Here is a 20328-nt window from a genome sequence, read left to right on the forward strand (position 1 = left end):
ATTAGTAAGATCTGTTTTCTGACACAACACTTTCTGTCCTCTTTTCTGGCTTTTGGCTAGCAGTGAATGTTAAAGATATACATAATAAATGTTAAAAATATACATGCCCAAAATTTCAAATAATGGCATCTCAGCTGTCTTTGCATTTTTTTTTTCCTTATTTACTTGATATATTTGTCCTCAAAGATACCATTCTCTGTGAGTAAAATGGCCAATCCCAAAACACTGGAATTGGTAATAATAATAATCTACTTGTAATTCTTGTAAATCACTACAAATCCTGAACCCCACTTGACAAACTTGTTTATTCACTCAAATTCAGAAGGGTGCACAATGCTGCTTTGGAGCTTGCACACACTGTAACAAATCAGGATGCAAATAACAGCTTGCAGTAAAGCAGTTCATTGTCAAAGTTTAGAAGCATGAGAAAAATAAGAAATAAGGAATTTATATAAGTAGTGTGATCTGACTATTAGTTTTGCCATTCTGAATTATGCATTACGAATGCATCTGCAGTTTCACAAAGCTCAACTGTTAGCTCAGCCCAACCCTTTAGATAAATGCTAGTGGAACAGTATAAACCAGATGAACTTTATTATCAGAAGTATAAAGGACTCAGAACAAGATTAGCTGCTACTGCTGCTCTTAAGTACAAAAAACCCCAGCAGCTCCATCCCTTTTGCAAACCCAAACCCCAAAACTACACACACACACACACAAACATGTGCACACATACACAAACACACATACACAGATGCATCAATCTGAGAGAAGAATATATTCTGAGGAGAATGAGGATATATTACCTGAAAGCTGAAAGAACCATTAAAAACATATTCCTGGAATCATAAGGCACTACCAGGGGAAACATTAGAAAGAAATGACTTGAGAAAGGATAATTTAAGCTCAAGGCCAACCAGTCCTAGGGTTCTATATCATCTTATTGTTACTGTGTAAAATATACTGTGCCGTATTTGATCTTTATTGTAATCATAAAGAATTTGTTCTTATTTTTTATCTCAGGCATGCCATATCATCATGAACGTGTAACAGGAAAATGTTGTGTAAGAAGACCCAATCCCGAAGACCTATTTAACACTGCCAAAGGAAAGATGGAAGGCATAAAGAAGACTGCACCTCTGCTTTTCTGTGGCTTTGAAGAAAACCAGAAACAGATGTCTTTCCTGCCCTTCCTAGTCTTTGTCAAAGAGTCAAGCCAAGGGACAACTCCAGAAAGTCAACCTAATTCAGAAAGGCTAGACTCTGACAGTCATGATTAACAAAGCATCCATTTGGCAGAGACTTGACAGTTAGATGAGTGGAGTGGTCCTTTCAGAGAAACAAACAGTTCATTTACAAATTACACTTCATTAGTTTGGAGACGATTAATCTAATTGCAGATGGAAAATTGCAACTAAAGCTGCGTAATTTTAGTGGAAGCACCAGTTAAACTTAATCTTCACTAAAACTATAAGTCCAGAGGTGAATGGCTACCTCCACACCTCAAACTGAAAGAAGGTATAAAATTCTTACAGCCTAGAGTCTTAAAGCAAGTTTAATGGGACTGGGAGGTAGAACAAAGATATTTCAGGAACACATGTACTTAGTTGTATTGTTTACACTTTTAAATATACCCATCATGTTTCTAGGCCTATTAGGAATACAGAGGAATACAGAGATGCTTTTGCATAGGGGTGGTAAGGGATTTTCTTTAATCCAAAAGTTTATAGTCAAAACCAAATGCACTCCTCAGCTTGGAAGATATTGAAGGGAACATGGAACTCCAAATAAAAATTTTAAGAAATTATTTTTCAAGCACAGAACTAATTTAGCAGGCAAGAAGTCCAAAAGATATTGAGAAAGCTATTAATATGGTTCAAAAGTCTTCCCTCATGAATTTCCTTCTAGCAGTTACTTAATCATTAATACAGAGGTTGTCAACTTCAATAAGGGACAAAAGGCATTCTTGCAAAACAATGATACTTAGCTGGTTTGTGAAAGTATCATAAGGAGGGATTTGAAATGGGGCATTTTTGTCTATGAATAAATGGAAACATAAAGATGGGCTATCCTAGATTAATCCCTTTACTTTTTTTTAATAAGCTTGGAAGACTTTCACCCCAATCTCAAGAAGGAAATTCCTCTTGCATCTTGCTGCAATATTCTTCTAAACCGATATATTAGTCAAAAACTTTTTACTATATCTATGTAACTGTCTTTTAGCTTCAGAATTACAATGCCTTAATCCTCTCTTACAGATTTCCATAGCTAATAATCCTTTCCATATTTCCTGCACAAGACTAGTGACATCTAAGTCATCACATTGACCCTGCTGCATCAATTCACTTTGGCAAAAGCAAAAGCGTACAGAAACTGGAGTCTGAGAATTCTGATGACAGATCACACCCTAACAACTGATGATATGACAAATTATTAATAGTCCATCTGCATCTTTGAAGACATAATAATGTAAAACAGCAATGATATGTAAACAACATAAGAATTCTTTTCTTTTCTTTTTCAATTTTCTTCAGGTATTTTGTAAATTTTTGGATAGATTTTTAAAATCAATTTATTTGAATCTTCTCTTCTTATGAGATAAAAAGACTTTCATGTCAAGCAGGAAAAACCAAAGGAATAGGCAAAGCAAAGTAAGTGCAGAGAGATTACAGTAACTGTAATCACTGTGTGACATAATGTTCATTCGTGCTGACATTTCTGTTGGTCAAGTGGCAACTTTGCAGTTCCAGTAGTGAACTAGCAGTGCTGTGCATGCTTTATGCACACATCCCATTTTTTTTTAACAACATTGCCACTAAAAAAGCAGAAAGCGAAAAACAGACATATTCTTAACATTTAGACAAAACCAAATAAAACCCAAAAATAAACACAAAATCTCCCCAACAAACCAATCAACCAAACAAAAAAACCCAAACCAACCCAAAAGAAACCAAAAACCCAAACCACTAAAAGACAAACCAAAATCCAAAAACCTAAAAAAACCCTGCAGCAAGCCTCACCAGGGAGAACTGATTAATGATGTCAGCTCCTCAGGGGTTTCTAAAATAGATTTGGCAGGGCAGTGACTTTCTGACATGACTCAGGTTGTTGAGCCAGTGATCAAGTGATTTGTGTTGTGACAGTTCTCTACAGGTCAGTTCTAGGAAATGAGATTATTTCTGTTCAGGAGGAAATAATGAGACAATGGCAGGGTAAGAGAATGGAGCGGACATGAAGACTGCATAAGGGAAACTAGTGATCAAGAGTTGGCTTTTGTAGCCATGTTTCCAACCAAAGAGTTCTAATTTATGGTCCAGATACACATCTCTTACACAGGATCCACAATGCCTTTTCAAGCATTAAATTAAAAAATGAAAGCAAAGAGTCTATATTTTAAGGACATAAATTTTAACAACATTCTTATATATCTTTAGTGTATGCTAATGAGATTACAGAGATAGTAAACATATGAATCCAAACTAAATTTTAAAAAGAGAAAATGATATGAAATTATGCCAACTGGTGAGGAAGACATCGGTGCAGATACATCACAATCTACAATAATGGTACACACAAGTTTTGTTTGGAGACCCAACTATGAGCTTTGAATACTGGTCAGCCTAAATGCACAACATATAAAAACTGTGCAACTTTATCCATTCCAGGTCAATTAGAAGAGTGTAGGTAATTGGCTTGTCTAAAACTTCACGACGCAGCTGGAGAAGAACCTCTCTTTGAAACTGTAAATACATTGAAAGAAAACAACTTCAAAGACAGCTGTATGCTATCCATCTATTAAGTCATGTCAGGATCTTAAATACATCTATGGTCCTATTCAGTGGCTTGAAAGGCTGTTGATCATTACAGATAATATATCGAGGTCCATATTTCTTCTTATTTGCTCACACACACTATTTGCCTTGTATAATTGTGTGTTGAGCATGTGGGCTTGGCTGAGAATGGCCATATATGCAGTGCAGCATAATTCTGCCCTGTAGATTTCATCATATTTGATTTAAATTATTTAAGCAATATTTCTAATATTTTCAAATACCCATAAATTGATGGTGCAAATCTTAAAACTAGAGTAATTTCTATGATTACTACACTTGGACTTTTCTATTTAACCATGGACAATTATATCCATGTATAATCCTTGAAAGTGGTAAAATTTCAAAGGTAAAAGTGAGGATGTATTTACTCTGGTGTACTCACTTCATACACTATTGCAAAAGATTATCTGTCAGTGGCTGGTGTGGACACTTGCCCTTCAGTAAGAAATGTTTTTCTACTTTACATGGGAGGGAATGTTCATTTCTTAATAGCAGGAAGTGATCACAGTCATGTTATTACTCCTAGAACTATTGCCATGCCCGAGGTGATATATCATTCAGTTTTTATATTACACTATATTCAAGGATTGCATTTGTTTGCAAGTGTCATATTTCATAGTTGAAATATAGTAGAATTGATGTTTTCTCTGCAGAATAGTTCTTAATACTTTGACTTTCAGAGGATTTGTGGATGTTATTGAAAATATTGTGATGACAGAGGTATCCCTTGATACTGGAAGAATCATTCACAAGAGGCAAAAATTGAATCTAAATGGAGGGTAAAGAATTTAAAGCACAAAGCTTGCAACCTCTACACTTACTAAGGCTTTTCTATACTACAATAAAAATAAAAGTTCTTTTGCTTTTGGGTAGGACTTCTCTGTCTAAGGCATTTAGATATTAACTAAAATAAAAGTCTATGAAAAGCAGGGGAAATCCACTGCTAGGACTAACACCTTAGTTAGCAGAATTTCTATTGCTTCATTTTGTTGAAGGCAGGTCTTCAAAATGTATGTGATTTACAGTGGCTGATCTTTGGGTAAAAATGAATAAGCCAGGTGAACCTAGTGGTGAAATACCATGGAGGTGATCAAAGCAGTTACATAAAACATCAAGCCAGCAGAGACCTCAGAAGGTTCTAGTCCTAACCCCTGCAAAGAACAGGCTCAGACATGGGGTCTGACTGGGTTTCTTAGGAATTTATTGCAAGGAGTTTGGAAATATTCCAAGGAGAAGGGCACCATCACCTCCCTGTGCCCTGCACTGATGCCTGGTTGTCCTTGTGGGGAAAAAAAACTAGTCTTAAACCTTAAAACTTCTGTTTTGGCAATGTCTTTCATTCTCCCACCAGAAATCACTGTGAAGAAAACATCCCCATCCCCATCCCTGTGATGCCCTGTGATCACTCTCTACTGGGGTGCAGTCAGATGCTGTGAAGCCAAATCTGCTCCCACTGAACCAGTCCCACAATATCCTTTGCTGAGTGAGTGTTCCAGCCCTGCTGTCTCTGTGAGAACCTCCAAGGTGTTAGTATTTCTCCTGCTCTCTGGCCCAAGCTGGAAAACATTTTATCCTTAGCCAAGCCACATTTAAAGTTCCCCATTAGACCCTTCTCTCTCACGTGCCCACAAATGTGCACCAAGAGGGCGTGGTCTATGAATATTCTTGCAGCTGTACTGAGGCTGTGTTGTGCACTTAGTCTTGGTCCCCCTGCCATCTCTCAGAGGGCTAATATGTTTAAATGACAGAACTAATATCTTTGGAAAAAAACAGGTTTCTTCATTAAAACTGACAAGAGCAGCGGCTAGTTTCAAGTTAAGAACCGGTGAAAAGCAATAACCATAAGTTGAACCTAATTAAGTTCATTAGTTGAACAAATAGAGGAAAAGAAGGTAGTTAGCACTACTCTACTAGCAATGTTCTTGACACTAGATAATTAGCCTTTTGGAAAATCACCACAGAACACCACAGTGCCACAGCTATGCAGGTTTTCAGACTAACTTAGAAAGATCAGCATAATGGAGTCATGAGTGTAATAATTTCCCTGAGAACATGAGAGGAATGTTGTAAGTAACTTTTTTGGAAGTGGAAAGATGTGTTTGTTTTTAAAAGATGCTTTTAACACTTACACCGTACAAAAGTTACAAAATGCCGAAGTGCTGCTTAGATATGCATTTGTAATCTAGCTAGTTTGCCTTATAACAGTGGTATGAAAAACTTTCTCATTTTGAGAGGAAGGTGGAACATGACTGTGCTTCAGCCACATTTTTAGTATTTATGTGACTTTCACAATATCAGTATTAGCAGTATTGTCAAATTCTTCTCAGGCCAAATTTCAATTAAAAAAGACCCTTAAATAAAATTTGAAGACAGGCAAAGCAACAAATGGGACAAATGCCAATCAGTAAATAATGTGTTTCTATTTCTCAGTTATTTGGAGCGTTGTCTGGAACTAGGGCCTCTTTATTGGGGTAAGGCTTGAAGCAGAATATATATTACTTTACTGTTATAAAGGCATGCTGAATTGCTCAGTTTATTTTGCCCTTGAGTGCCATAATGACTTTTTACCTGTATTAAATCCTTGTGTTTTTCTATTGAAATGCATGCTCTTGTGCCTTAATGAGCCCTCAAATGTAATTTATAATCAAACATTATGACTCTGTGATTGCTACATTCCCTGTACACACATACCAGTTTCCAATATACAACACAACTTTATTTCTGGTGAATCTGTCACTCCAGCCTACTGGTGATTTCCTAGATTTGAAGTACTTTTTGTTGTCAGTCTCATCTTCCTTAGAACCTGATGGAAGTGTGCGTGTTTGTTTCTAAAATTCCTTATATTAAAACAAAAGAACCAAAACCTCTAGCTAGGTAAGGTTGAATGTTGCCTAGTAGATAAAGGAGAAAAGGAAAGAAATAGTGATTGAATGATTATTCCAAATGTCCTCTGCAATACTTGCTAGCACTACTATGTTTTGGTTTAATCCATGTAGGTTTCCACTGCTTTGCATTCACACCAAGGGAGAGCTTCTCCTGATTTTGACAGTACCACAGCTACTATCAGCTCTGAGTGAGAAGTTTGTCACTACAGTTTCCCTGTTTTTACACTACAAATAAGAGCATAAAAATTGGAACTTAAAGTGGCACATCTGATTAATTAGATAGACACTGTCATGAAGTTTGAGCAGCTATGAATAACCTAGTATCTCTTTACTGTGTCTTGATATCCAATCTCATACAACATAGTTTGCCTATTTCAACAAATCTTGGTGTAAGATCATCACCTAATAAAAATGCTTCAACTCTTTTAAAGTTTTTCTGAAGTTGATGGATCTCCTTATAGGTTTTCTCTATAGCAGACATTCCATTGAACTTGCTTTATCTCAAGTTATGTTAACATATACCATATTTTAGAAATATTTCATTTACCTACACTGACAGAAATCAAAATCTTCCATTACCTATGATGGTTGTATTCATGACAGTGAATTACTGGTGCTAGTAATATTTTCTGTCACTTCATTATGAATAGGAAAAATCCAGTTAGCTAAGCTATATCACTGTGAATAAATTAGGAGTAGTAGAGATGATTGATCAGAGTCTCAACTTGTATGTGTGTAAAAAGGATATATGATTGTGCAATAAGTCAACTTATTTTACACCTTAGTGAATAACTATCTTCTTGTCCCTTTTTCTTTCTGTGTACATAACAATATGTAGCTAATATATTTCAAATTACTATTTTCAAATAGAATCTGTGAATCTAAATGCTTCAAACAGCCACAGGGGTATATTTATTCCAAAGAGTGAATCTGAAATGACACAGCTAATTAGTATGTCCTTGAAGGACTTAGGCTGCATTTATGCATATGTAATTTGGTTATGATGGATTCACTAAGGAAAGGCAGAGATGTCCATATTACCTGAAGCCTATTTGAATTGAACATCTGTTTTGCTAAATGAAGAGCATTTTTGAAATGAGAATGAGCAAGAAACCTCATCTTTGCACATGGAAATAAAAGAAGAAAGGTCTTAAGATGAAGCAGTTAAGTACCAATATCTGCCAACATGATCTGGTGCAGGAAAATAACCATACAGAAAACTGCATGTTTTCTGGGCTGCCTGGACCAACCCATATATTTATAAATATGAATATTCACCATGCTGTTATAATCTATAGAAATAAAAACGAAGAGATTTTTCCCTATGCTGTGTTTATTGCTACTACTTTCTGATATTTCTCAGGTAATCCATACCTGCTAATTTGTTCAATTGTATAATTATTTCAATTATTAATAATAATTATTAATAAATAATTATTGTATAATTATTTCAATTGTATAAGCATTCTGAGAGAGACATTCAGAGAGAGGTGACGACAAAGCTTTCAGGCAGATGTTCTGCATATGTATGTAGTGTGGCTGCAATGGACCCCAAAAGGATTTCACTGGCACTTAGTTTGGAATGAGAATTGGCATGTAATACAGTTATGGCCGACTTCATCTCTACTTAGCTTCCCTCCAAAGTCAGAAAAGCCACACAGTTACTTACACCCTGTGCAAGTCAAGTATATTCTATGTAAGTAATGGCTGGATACACAACAATATATTTTGTAAAGTCACATTCTGCAGAATGAAACATTAACAAGGTATACCATAACAAGGTATACCTATAAAGGAATATAAACAAATAACCATATGTATTAATAAAGGATGAATGACCAAAACATTGTGTCTGGACCGACACAAAGCTACACTTACTGGTGGTTTTTAAAGATTATGCAGGGATTCTGCTTTACAGATACCAGAGTGTTGGTACAGTGGGTTCTGATCATCAGAAAAGTCCAAATTACGGAGACCTTGATTCTTCATATAAACTTCAATACTCTTGCAATATAAGCTTGGCTTTCCTATATTAATCTCTCTAACAATAGGAACTAGAAAGAACTTCTTACTCTCCACCACTGAAACAAAAGGTTCCAATATGATGCAGAGCACAGGTAATGAGGAATTTAGTTATACTCTTCTATGGCATTTTGTGTCATTTTACCCTATTTTACCACATTTCAAAAAGTAAAAATTCTGTATTTTTTAGTTCTTAACTGCTCTTAATGAAGCGCTGTATCAGATTTACATTACCATTGTAAAATATTAATGTTTTCCTGCTGAATAGTAAGAAAGAGTTAAAGTTTCCCAGTTCTGCCTTACAGCATCCTTCATCTTCAGACAGCAAATCCCTCAGGGAGGGCTAATCTTGTGAAAACCTCATGTTATACTGTGTCTATTACAATTCATTTTGTGAAGCTAAGAAAGGTGTAAGATATCTCACTGCTTTCCTTCTCTGTTGCTTTATCAAGACAGTGGGTGAGTCTTTCATGTTTTCATGGTGATTATTGTTAACATAGTGATATTTGCATGTATACTAGAGCTCAGATTTTTAATTAAAAATAGGTCCTGAGTAGCAGGACAAGCACTCTATGAATGTGAAAAATTATTTCTTGATTATAAGGTTTTAATCATGTGTCTACCTGAAGCATGACAGGAAATGCATAAGTATTTTTATGCATCTATCTCTTCCTCATAAAATTAAAATCACTACACAAATTAAGCATGAGTCATATGTATAAGAGTGGAAAGAATGAAAATTTCAGAGGTACTGCATTTTGGTCATGAGCAGCTGAGTACCTGCTGCTTATAGTCTCAAGCTTTCCCACAATAGCATCTGTCATCCATTAGGCACTTAGACTAAGAGGTAAAAGTAGAATGTAGACAGGGACCAAAGGCAATGATGTTTGTTTTACAGGCTCAATAAAATAAATCAATGAACTGTTTGATCAATAAACTAGAAATAAGATAAAAACCTCCAAACTTCCAAATTGAGGAACTTTAATTTAGTCTAGGAATTTGGCAGAAAATGAAGACAAGTCGATACACAGCTTTTCCTGTTCTACTTCATGATTCATCACTCCCTTAATATAAATATACTGTCCTAAGAATACATTATATATAAGTAAGATGAAGTGGAAAGTGGAATTTTTATTTAATAGCTACAGACCATAGTAGTGTTTCTGGCTAATAAAAGAACCCAAGTAAATGTGCACTTATTAGATTAACTTTTCATCCCTTTCCAAAAACATGAACATATATCATAAACATGCAGCTATATTTTGATGATGACAAGTGTTACTCACTGCAAAATACAATTAGAGAATAGAAACTGAAACAAATCTGAACATTACCTAGCTGAATTTTAAATAAAAAAGACCTTACATACAGAAATAGGGTGGTGGTGAATGGAGATAGAATGTAGCTGTGATTTATCCCAACTTCTTAGTAGTTTTCTTCCCATTTTGTTCCAACCCCCTGATCTTTATTTCTTAAAGTTCAGATATAGAAAGCAATAAGGTAAAATTTTTCATCCTCTTAACTTCAAGTCAGGAAGACAATTGACTTAATTTCAACTTTGAGCCATCATGCTGTTTTTCTCTTTTCTAGATCATGTCCTCCTACTTGAAAATATTTAATTCCTTTTCTTTCCCTTGGAAGAACTAAGAGACAACCTCCCCATTTTGCTAAGGTAGAGGAAAAGTCCCCTTCAATTAGCTGAGTGGACTGGACTGATTGAAATTGGATTCCTCTTCTGACTTGTTACTTTTTTAACTGTGCATCTTCCTTTTATGTGATGAGAATATCGATCGGTCAATTGATCAATTATTGACTAAATAGTGAATTTCAAACCTACAGGACTTTTATTTCTTTCATCTTACAGTCAAGACATATACTTCCTCCTGTTAGATGCACTACTGCAAGGACAGAAAGCCTAGGAAAATCATCAATAAGTGAAAAACTTTTGTTTCATGGATTGAAAGGCTCAGCAGACTTCTGTTAAAAACACTGTGAAAGGCATAACTCTACATAGAAAAAATGTTTCCATTAAGCACCTGGGGCTGACTGCCTCAGGCCTTTACTAAGCAGTCAAATATCATCCCTCATTTGGGAAACTCTCCCTGTATTCTCAGCTGTGATTCTGATCACTGTGCAGTCACTCTCTTAAAGGCTGTTTTTGCCTGTTATTTGTTCCATATTTTTCTGAAGTTCACTCACTTTGTGATTGGCATCTCACGCCTCTAACACCATTTCTACATCAATAAGCTCTTAGCACTAGACTAGCCAATGCCATGGTCTCACCCTTCTGCAAAAGAGAAGCGTTCCACACCACCCCCTTTTTACATTCCTGTTCTCTCTCCAGACTGCGCCAAAAGGAGTGATTCTCAAAGGAGTCTTAAATCCAATGACTTCAAAATGTTAAGAGATGAGAAAGAAAGGGCTCCATAAAGCAAAGTTCTTCTGAAGTACTGGTGGATAAAGCACTTGATCTTTGTTTCAAACCTGGCATACATAATCATACAGAAGTTGTTTTACTAGGAGTGGAATAGAAAAATAAAAAAAGAAAAGAAAAGAAAAAAAGGAAAAAGAAAACAGAACCACAGAACTGGTTAATGTTATGTTAACAGCATTACTGAAAATGAGGGAACCCACAGGAAGCCTAAAAAAATAAGTAAAATTGCAAAAAGCAAGCAAGCAGAGTTCTGCTTAGAATTACAGGAAAATGATAAAAGCCTTTTAGAATCACTTTAATATAGCATACATTAAATCCAGGATCAGATTTTTACCATTTGAATTCTAAATAATACATGAGTCATTGGTTTACCAAATTTTTTTCAGCGAATTCAGCTTTCAAAATGAACAATGGCAGATTAAGACCCAAGGTTAGAAAAGAATTGTACATACTCAGCTGCACATGTATTTCAAGGAAGCCAACTGATAGTACAGGATTGATGGAAAAAAGTGCAAGTTTCTTACCAGCCAGCAAACAATTTTGTTTAGAAATGGTGATTTGAGAAAAAATGTTTGTTAAATGGATTCCGTTCTTATTGTCAGGTGTGGCAATGTTTTCACCTCAATCCCTTTCACATGCAGATGATGACACAGGCTATACAGTCGGTAGGACCAGGGCTTAGGGCTGCAATACTTCTCACGCTGCTGTGATGTTCCTCAGCCATCAGAGACAGCCATGCAGGTGACAGACCATGCATCACAGCTGTGCCCTTCAGCTCTGGAGTATTCAGCTGAGCCCAGATTTTTATTGTGATTTGACCATGGCTTTTTTGGTTTGGGTTGGAGTTTTCGTGGGTTTTGTTTTTCCTAATAGTGAATGTAAGCAAGATGCAAATGAATCAAAAACTCCTTGCACTTACATACCTGGTGAGACAGAAAAAATTTCAAATCCTTCTATTCAGTGAATATTAGGGCAAATATTACAGTATTACTTCTTCAATGTCTAAAGTGCTTTTCATTTTCAGAAACAAGAAAGTAAGCAAAGTAAGCGCCAATTACATGGGATAGATTTCTTTCTTCAGAGGTTTTACAACTGTGTAAGACCAGTAGAAAGCAAATGTGAAAGCAAAGTCATTCTTCTGTTTTAAAAAAATTCTGTAAAAAAATTATTTTGTAAGAAAATTCAGTCAGAATCTGCAAAAAGAAACAGATAAAATGAAGATTTGTCCCCCATTCAAAAAACAGGCAGAATATAATTTTTCATTAAACCTTATTTAGAGATCAAGAAATCTGTAAGAAAAATGTCTTTGCAAAATTTTATACAGTATTTTAAAAATAGCAGTAAGTCTTCAAAAAGTCTTCAAGATGTGGACCACATCTCCATATATTGAGCCTGTGAACTAAAATTTGCCTGCTCTGGATGTCAAGAAGGAATTTTAGATATGTGTGCAATGTATTTTACCCCATCTTTTTTTTGCAGCTGAACTATTTTTAGCACCATTTCTATTACATACGCTTCTCACAAACACTGTTAACACTGGTTAAGTTTTCATTGTAGACAAAGCTCAGCAGTGCTAACTAAACTAAGACTTTTCTTCTCTGATAAATGAGCTGCTGGCTACCCTATATATATATATCACATTATTCTCTGCTAGGAAGCAATGGATCAGCAGAAGTAATTATTTTCTAGATGAGTTCTTAGAGTGGTGAAAAAGAAATCTTCAGTATATTTTTTATTTTATATACTGATAAGAAAAATTAATTCTGACATTTGGAGAACTTCACAGGAAGTTATAGCCATCATTAAAAACACTAACCTGAATAGTCCTTAGCAGAAAATGATACAGATTTCTTAGACTGGAATTTTGACAAACAAGCAAAACCAGTTCACTGACAAATAGTTTTAGACAGTAAATTTAATGAGGAGTTTTTAATTAAGCAGACTCTAAGGTTTATAGAACAAGGATGATACTGCTGAGGTTCACTTTTTATTCAGTGGGAACTCAAACTAAACAATATTAATGCTATATATATTTTCAAAGGAAGTTTATCATGACATTTCATAAAAGCATGATTTCAACATAGATTTAATCTCCTTTTATTTTTTCTCTTTCAGTGATTTTTCAAAGACTGGACAAAACCATGCAGCCCCTGGAATGAACTGGCATTCTGTGTGGGGCTCTTTCTATGACAGACTGTCTGACTGGACTTTTACTATTGCTTAAAAATATGAACAACACTTAAGCTTTGACTTTAGCATATAACTCTGGGTTATGTTCCAATAGATTCAAAGTATTTTCTTATTTTATAATGCCCTTGTGCTAGTACTTGTAATTTCCTTTATTATTTATTACTGAATTTTATTAAAATACTAAATATGTAAGTGAATAGTTTGCTGATACGCTATTATTTCATATAAATTTGACACAGTGTGGTGGGAAACACAAAAAAGCTATGTAGTCATAAGTGTACTTCTTTTTTTCCACTATCTGAATATCAGTGCTGTGAAAACTAAAGCATAAGCAGTGAAGAGCTGGGTATTTAATCTCAAAGATAGGAGAAGCACCAAAGTGAGGTTTGGAAGTTTACTTGTTTAAGTTAGTTATTGAGTTAGTAAAGCAATGTGTTTTATGTGACCATTGGGAGGTCATCCATCTTGGGACTTACTCAGCTTGGAAAATGTTTCTAATCTTTCTGAATGATCAGCGAAGAAATACCTTGGTCATGCCGCTTTTACAGTCAGTGATCAACCACTGATGCAGGATTAAGAGAAAACTGAGGCAAGCCAATGAAAATGATAAATCAACAAGAATCATCAAGAAGCCTGGAAACCAGGATTTATCAAGAATGACCGAAAAAGCAACAAAAAGCAAGATGTTGCTTCATACCCAAAGCTTGTCTTTTCATGTACTTCATCTCTCTACATCTATCCTATATGTCTCTACAGGAAGATACCAAATTTGTCTCATTTAGGGATATATATTCTGAAGCAATGTCTTAGCATTTGAAGTATTTTATTTAATCTGCAGCAGTTAGCAAATAAAATAATAAAATTTAAGTTATTTAGTACCAAAGAAAACTGGTGATTATGTAGCTGGTTTGGGTTTGAATTATTGTGGATCAGGTGGATTTTCAACTTGCCTTTGTAGTTTTTATAAGTATTCTGTAAAGAAAAAAATAATTATGTCTCTTACAAGTACTGAATAATGATTTTGTCTAGAGAAGCATGCTGCAAACAAACAATTTTGCTTCAAGTCTTTTGTTAGACTTCTCAAAGAAACAAAGTCTGCAAAATATGGGACAGAGGAAATTTGGAAGATAGTGTTGATATTGGCAAAGATTTCCACCTCACTCACACGTGATTTTTGATGTCGGAATTATTTTAAAACATAACAAAAGATAATAATTAATGTGGTTTATTTTATGAAATCTCTGTATACTCATCTAGTCAAAATTCTGGTGTAACTTCATGAAGCATAACTAGGAGCTAACATACACAATTTGTACTTAACAAGTACAAAGCAAATAAAGGAACTGATTATTTCCAGAATATGAGAACAACTTAAGTGATGAAAGCCTTCTCACTATGACTGATCATAGGTTTACCCTGCTCTAAGCAAGACTCAAAATAGTTATTGAAAAGAAATCCACTATGGGTTGCTAAAAAATAAGGAATATCATAGTCTTCCTAAAGCAGCTTCTTAGAGGCTGGGCAAATATATCAGGAAAGCATTGTATATGGTTGTTTAGAATCTATATTCTTCTTGAAAAATTATTTTGACTTATCACTAGGAATGGAATGCTGGGACAGGGGGGTCTTCAATTTGACTTTGTAGATCTGTTCTTATAGTTTCACATTTGCTTCATTTTTCTGGCCTTTTCTGCATTGAAGTTCCATTCTTCCTTTATCAGTTTTTTCACAGGATTAACCTGGTGATCAGGTCATATGCCACTGCTGTTGTCCTTTATTTGGTATGAAAACTACAGGGTGCATAAAAGTTTGTTTGTATGATGTGGAGACATTACCTGCTCTGGGTGATGTGTTGTATGGTGCAATCTGACTCCTACTCTGTCACATGGAAGTCATCTCTTTGTTGCCATGAAGTTGACAAGGTAATCATACCTTGTCACTGGAATGCAACAATAACTGCTATTACAACCCATGTGCTTGACTAGCATTTCAAGGCTCAACTCAATAAATTATTTTTTCTTGCATATTATATAAATGTATTGCACATGCTGTTTTATTTCTTGAGATGGTGTACATAATTCACTGTATTATGTACAGTGAATCTCGGCTCCATTGAACAGGTCATTACAAATCCTTAGAAAAGTTTGAAATAATTCAATCAACCTGCACATGCAGGACTACATGCAGAATTCTCAAAAAATTTGCAATTCTTTCTGCCCGTCCAAATATCTACACATATAGCTGTCTGTGTGTTTTGATTTATGCTTCAAATCTTTTCTATTGAATGATGGCTAATACTAGCTTCGCCTCATCCTGCATCAAGCAGTAAGCATGTGACAGAAAATTATATGAAATTTCCTTTCCTTTCCTTTATATTACTATTAAAGATATTCTCCCACATGAGAAAGGAGTTTCCACTTGCTCCTTCAACACCACTTCCACAAAACACAGACACAGATACTTGTAGAAGATTGCATTCATACATCATAGCTGCATTTTCAAGTTTTAGATTTTTTTTCATCTCTCTCGGCTAAAGAGTTTGATTCTAAATTATGGGTCAAATCAATGATTTTGTTCTCATGTTTTGTTTTGGTTCTCCTATGAATGTAATAAAAATTAAAAAATGAAACTGATCTTGAATTGATGGGGAAGTTGCCAAGCATGTAAGCTATTCATAAGAAACATAATATAAAATAACTGCCGCTTTCAAATTTTCAAACAGTGAAACTCTACTTTAATAGATAAAAGAAATAATTGCTTGAAGAGCAGCTACTCAGAAAGGATTTTTAACAACCTATGGATATGTCTATAATTCTCAACTGCTGTTAGAATAAATTTTCTCTTGGAAAAAGGATATATTTAAAGAAAATAGTTGTTTTTCAGGGTTTTTTTTACGCAATAGGCATCAAATGAAAAGAAAGGGAAGGGCAGATTTTGAAGACTGATGAACTTGATAGGAGTCCAAAAATTATTTCAATATCTATGTGGCAAAAGTTGTTGTAGGTTCCATTAAAACAAATCACTGTCTAATATTCTATTCCTGGCATGTAAATCATTTGACTACCATCCAAAAAAGAACAGCATTACTCTGCATTGACCTGATTTATTATACAAGGGAAAGAAGAACACAATTTCTCCATCTCTAAAAGTATTTTTCACATGGAATGCTTCATACCTGAATTTATTTCAATAAATAATTAGGATATGTTGAGCTTATATAGTTTTGAATTTCCACATATCTTCTTTGTATGGAGCATTAAACCTTCTCAGAAAGAGGCAAATTTGGTTTGATGTGTTAATTATGCAAATGAGACACAGCTGTGAATAACAGACCTGAAAGTGGACAGGTGATCAGTAAAATTATTTTGTCATGTGCATAGGATTGTGGCTTAGGAACAATCAGTAAAACCTGTTGCCTATGCTGGATTCACCATGATGGCATGCTGATGTTCTCAGGGGCTGGAAAGCTGTCCAGGCAGTCTAGGAGGTTTGTTTTACATCACAGGGAACCAAATGTTAAGAGTTATCTTTCAGAGAAGACTTCGCTCACTGGTGTATAGAGCCACCTTGTACCTGTCAATTTATGTGGCAAGACGCATGAATCCTCCTCTCATTAGCCTACTTAAAACATTGAGTAATCAATTACTATAGAAATATTGAAATAATTAAAGTTCCTGTCTAAGACAATGTCAGGTGCACATTTCTGTACAACACACAAGTTGGCTGCATGGTTTCAGGAGCTTGTGTCCCACAAGCTGGGATATGTAATTTCTGGATGTAAATCAAGCCCAGATGATGAAAAACTTCAGAAGAACATGTAAATCTATCTTGTACTTCTGAGAAGGTACAAAGGCACAAGATAAAATGTCTATGTGAAATAAAAATATCTACATGAAAAAATGCTACTCTTTTCCATCCAGTGTGCTCTCTGTAGGTCCAGAGATAAGTCACAACCTAGTGGGTTATTCCCATGAGGTAATTCATAAAATAGGGAGCGCTAGCTTGTCATTACTGAGGTCTTAGAAAGGAAACGAAATGGTTTTCCTTTCCCATAAGAACCTGCCTTTTCCCCATGCCACCAGCAATATACTCAGTGTGATGCCATGTCAATCCCAGAAGTGAATTATCTATTTTCTTCAATATATCTGCTAACTAGTTTCAGGTTTTTATAGTTTTAGCTAGTTCTCACAAGACAGACTACAAGTAAAGATGTAGGGATTAAAAAAATATCAAAAAGCATTTTCTCTACTTTGAGGGCTGGATGGGAAGAGAAATAAAAGGAAACCTGAATGCATATGCATTAAAATAGACCATTATAAAAGCAGCTAAAGCAATTGTTCTGTCTTCTGTGCAAATAATTGTTCTAAATAATTTGCTAAAACTTCAGAGTTGTAAATTTTTATTTTTATCCCTTTCACACTCTTGAAAATATAAAGTATAAAATAAAAGAGAAATTCAATGAACAGAGAGAAAACACACTGAAAGCTCTTTATCCAGATTGCCATTTAATGCCTTCCTCACTTCTCTTATTGTAGAAAATTAATCTTTCATTTAAAACCTGTTGCCACTGCAGCCATTCCAATACTTGCGCTCTTTTCTCTCTCCTTTCCATGTGTCCCATATTTCCTCCCACAGGCCTGAAGATTACAAGTCGTGTATCTCACCCTACCTGAACAGGTGTTGTGCCCAGGTGTCCACAAGGCTCAGACATCAGCCTTTGCCTCCATGGAAAACTGATCTAGGACTCCTCCCTCTACTCACCATTGACTTCAACAAAATCTGCAGAAATTCCAATCTTTGAGGCATCTACTGTGTTGTATTTGATCCAAACTTGTCAGCTCCAGGTTCCTGGAGGAATGAGAATGAGAAAAAGCAGCCAATTCTGTAGGATTCTTTCCTTAGGCACACACAATACAAGGGAGAGTGATGACAGCACGTACAACACTGGGTCAAAAAGCAGCATTTCATGAAATATCTAAATGTGTTTAGGCACTTCTTAAATGCCTATTAATGGAAAATACAGAGACAGAGCAATGTACAGACTGAATAAGCTGAACAATTTCCCCCAAAATTACCTACTAAATGAGGTTCTATGACATTTTTGTGACAAACTCTAAATCATTATATAGAAAAAGCAGAGCAGAATTCTGTTGCATTCCTCTAGTGCTGGCCACCAGAACCACCTCACACTTCCCCTCTTGATGGGGGCCACTAAGAATCTATTAAAATCTGACTATTGATTTACTCAGATGGAATGAGATTTTTATACATATGTTGTGATCTGAGGTTAAGTGTAAGCACAGGAAGGTCCTAAAACATATTCTTAAGATATATTTAATGCTGATGGACCATCTATTTGGCAAGAACTGCTCCATAATGGAAATAGATTGGTCTATTCCAGTAAAACATTATTTCTCCTCTCTCTTTTCAGCATAAAAAAAGATTAATTATTACAATATTTATCCTATTTCTTCAAAATTAAGCATCAGCATTTGCTGACATGCTTAGTTATTGATGCCACATTCTACAAAATACTGCTGTTGTGGGGATACAGACTTTAGAGCTTTTGAAAATAGATGAGTAAATTTTCATTTTCACCTTGTAAGGTCAGTATGATGTAATTAAAAACTTCTGAAGACCTCAGAAGAGAAGAGTTTCAACAGTGCAAGGAGGAAAACAACAATCTTCCAAGAGCCGCTAAGCAAGCTTCATTTGACTTCAAGAGGATGTTTTAATGAAGAGCAATAAACAACATTTCTTCCCAAAATTAGTTTGAAATTATATGAGACTGTCACAGAAAATTTCATCCCAACTGAATAAAATTCAAACCCCAGCCCAGTGCTGTCAGACAGCTCTATAGAGGTAACTGCATCATAGAAAGGCAACTGAAGGTAAGATTTTTTTTAAAGCATCTTGTTGTCATGCTGACAATATCAGCAGGTTTTCATGCTTGACCTCGCCCCAATCTAATCATACTCTGACAATCTGCTACATAGTGCTCTTGTGGCAACCTCTGTATCTTCCTCATTGTTTAAATGCCCTGTAGAGTGGATTTCTCCAAGGAAAGTACGACATGGGGAAGAGAGGGGAGAAAATAATTTGCTACCTATACATACTGTTCTAGCTGTAATTAGTAAGATGTAAGAATGTTCCGCTTCATATCCACAGGAGATGTTTTCACTATGAAATGAAATTGAATCAATAAGCCATAACAGTTAAACAATTTCCAGGAAATAAACAGACATGTTAATAATATATCTAAGCATATTTTGGACTTCCTGATTTCTTAATATACCTAAAGGTACTACTAAAGAGAATGGGTTCTTCAGTTGAGGGCTGAAATACTTTACAAGGAGATAAATCTTATTCCTAGTTTTTCCAAGTTTAATTTTGAAGGAATCATTTTTACTTCTGTCTTCCAAAGTTTAAACTTAGAACTCATTAAATAAAAATTTTTCTCAAATTATGTAGCAGAAGTTCCTCCACAAGATTTCATATGATTCTTGGCATTGCTTACAGCATCTCAGACTTTCGAGAGCAATGTGACTTCTTATCAACTTTGTTTAAAATACAGGTTTAATTGTCCACTTTGAAATAAGAGATGCACCAAGATTACAGAGTGTTCTATTTCTGTGGCCTCTGTTATGTTTCTTTGGGAAGAGTAATCCAAATCAGATCTTTGTAAGGAGGGAAGATTTCCTGAAACTTTGATGGAATGGGATTGAAACTTCAGAGAGTGCAAAAAGAATTCTAGCTGGGAAAATACATCTCATTCAAAGACAGAAAAGCTAAACTAAGGGATAAAAACATAAGCCTCCAACAGATTGAAATAATTGTTTCTAGAGACGAACTGCATTACAATTTGGATAGTCACATGTTAACAAAAAACAAGGATCCACCTTGGCAAATACATAGCAAGTAGGGGAACAGCTAACGTATATATATATATATATATATATATATA

General features: G+C 35.1%; 1 protein-coding gene across 7 annotated transcripts in view; it reads right to left on the minus strand.

Moving 5' to 3' along the window:
* Nucleotides 1–20328, minus strand: part of LINGO2 (leucine rich repeat and Ig domain containing 2) — a 484582-nt gene that overhangs the window by 100765 nt on the left and 363489 nt on the right. For 4 of the 7 annotated variants that reach the window (XM_071424531.1, XM_071424529.1, XM_071424528.1 and 1 more), the window contains one exon: nucleotides 18126–18212. The exons of the other annotated variants lie outside the window; for them this stretch is intronic. In XM_071424531.1, coding sequence (XP_071280632.1) covers nucleotides 18126–18170 — 45 coding nt within the window. In that variant the 5' untranslated portion in view covers nucleotides 18171–18212. The remainder of the gene's footprint in view (nucleotides 1–18125; nucleotides 18213–20328) is intronic. 7 annotated transcript variants of the gene reach the window in all.

The sequence above is a fragment of the Agelaius tricolor genome, unplaced genomic scaffold, assembly GCF_023055355.1.
Source record: "Agelaius tricolor isolate 1412-34295 unplaced genomic scaffold, bAgeTri1.0.p SCAF_4, whole genome shotgun sequence".
In the NCBI taxonomy this organism is placed as follows: domain Eukaryota; kingdom Metazoa; phylum Chordata; class Aves; order Passeriformes; family Icteridae; genus Agelaius; species Agelaius tricolor.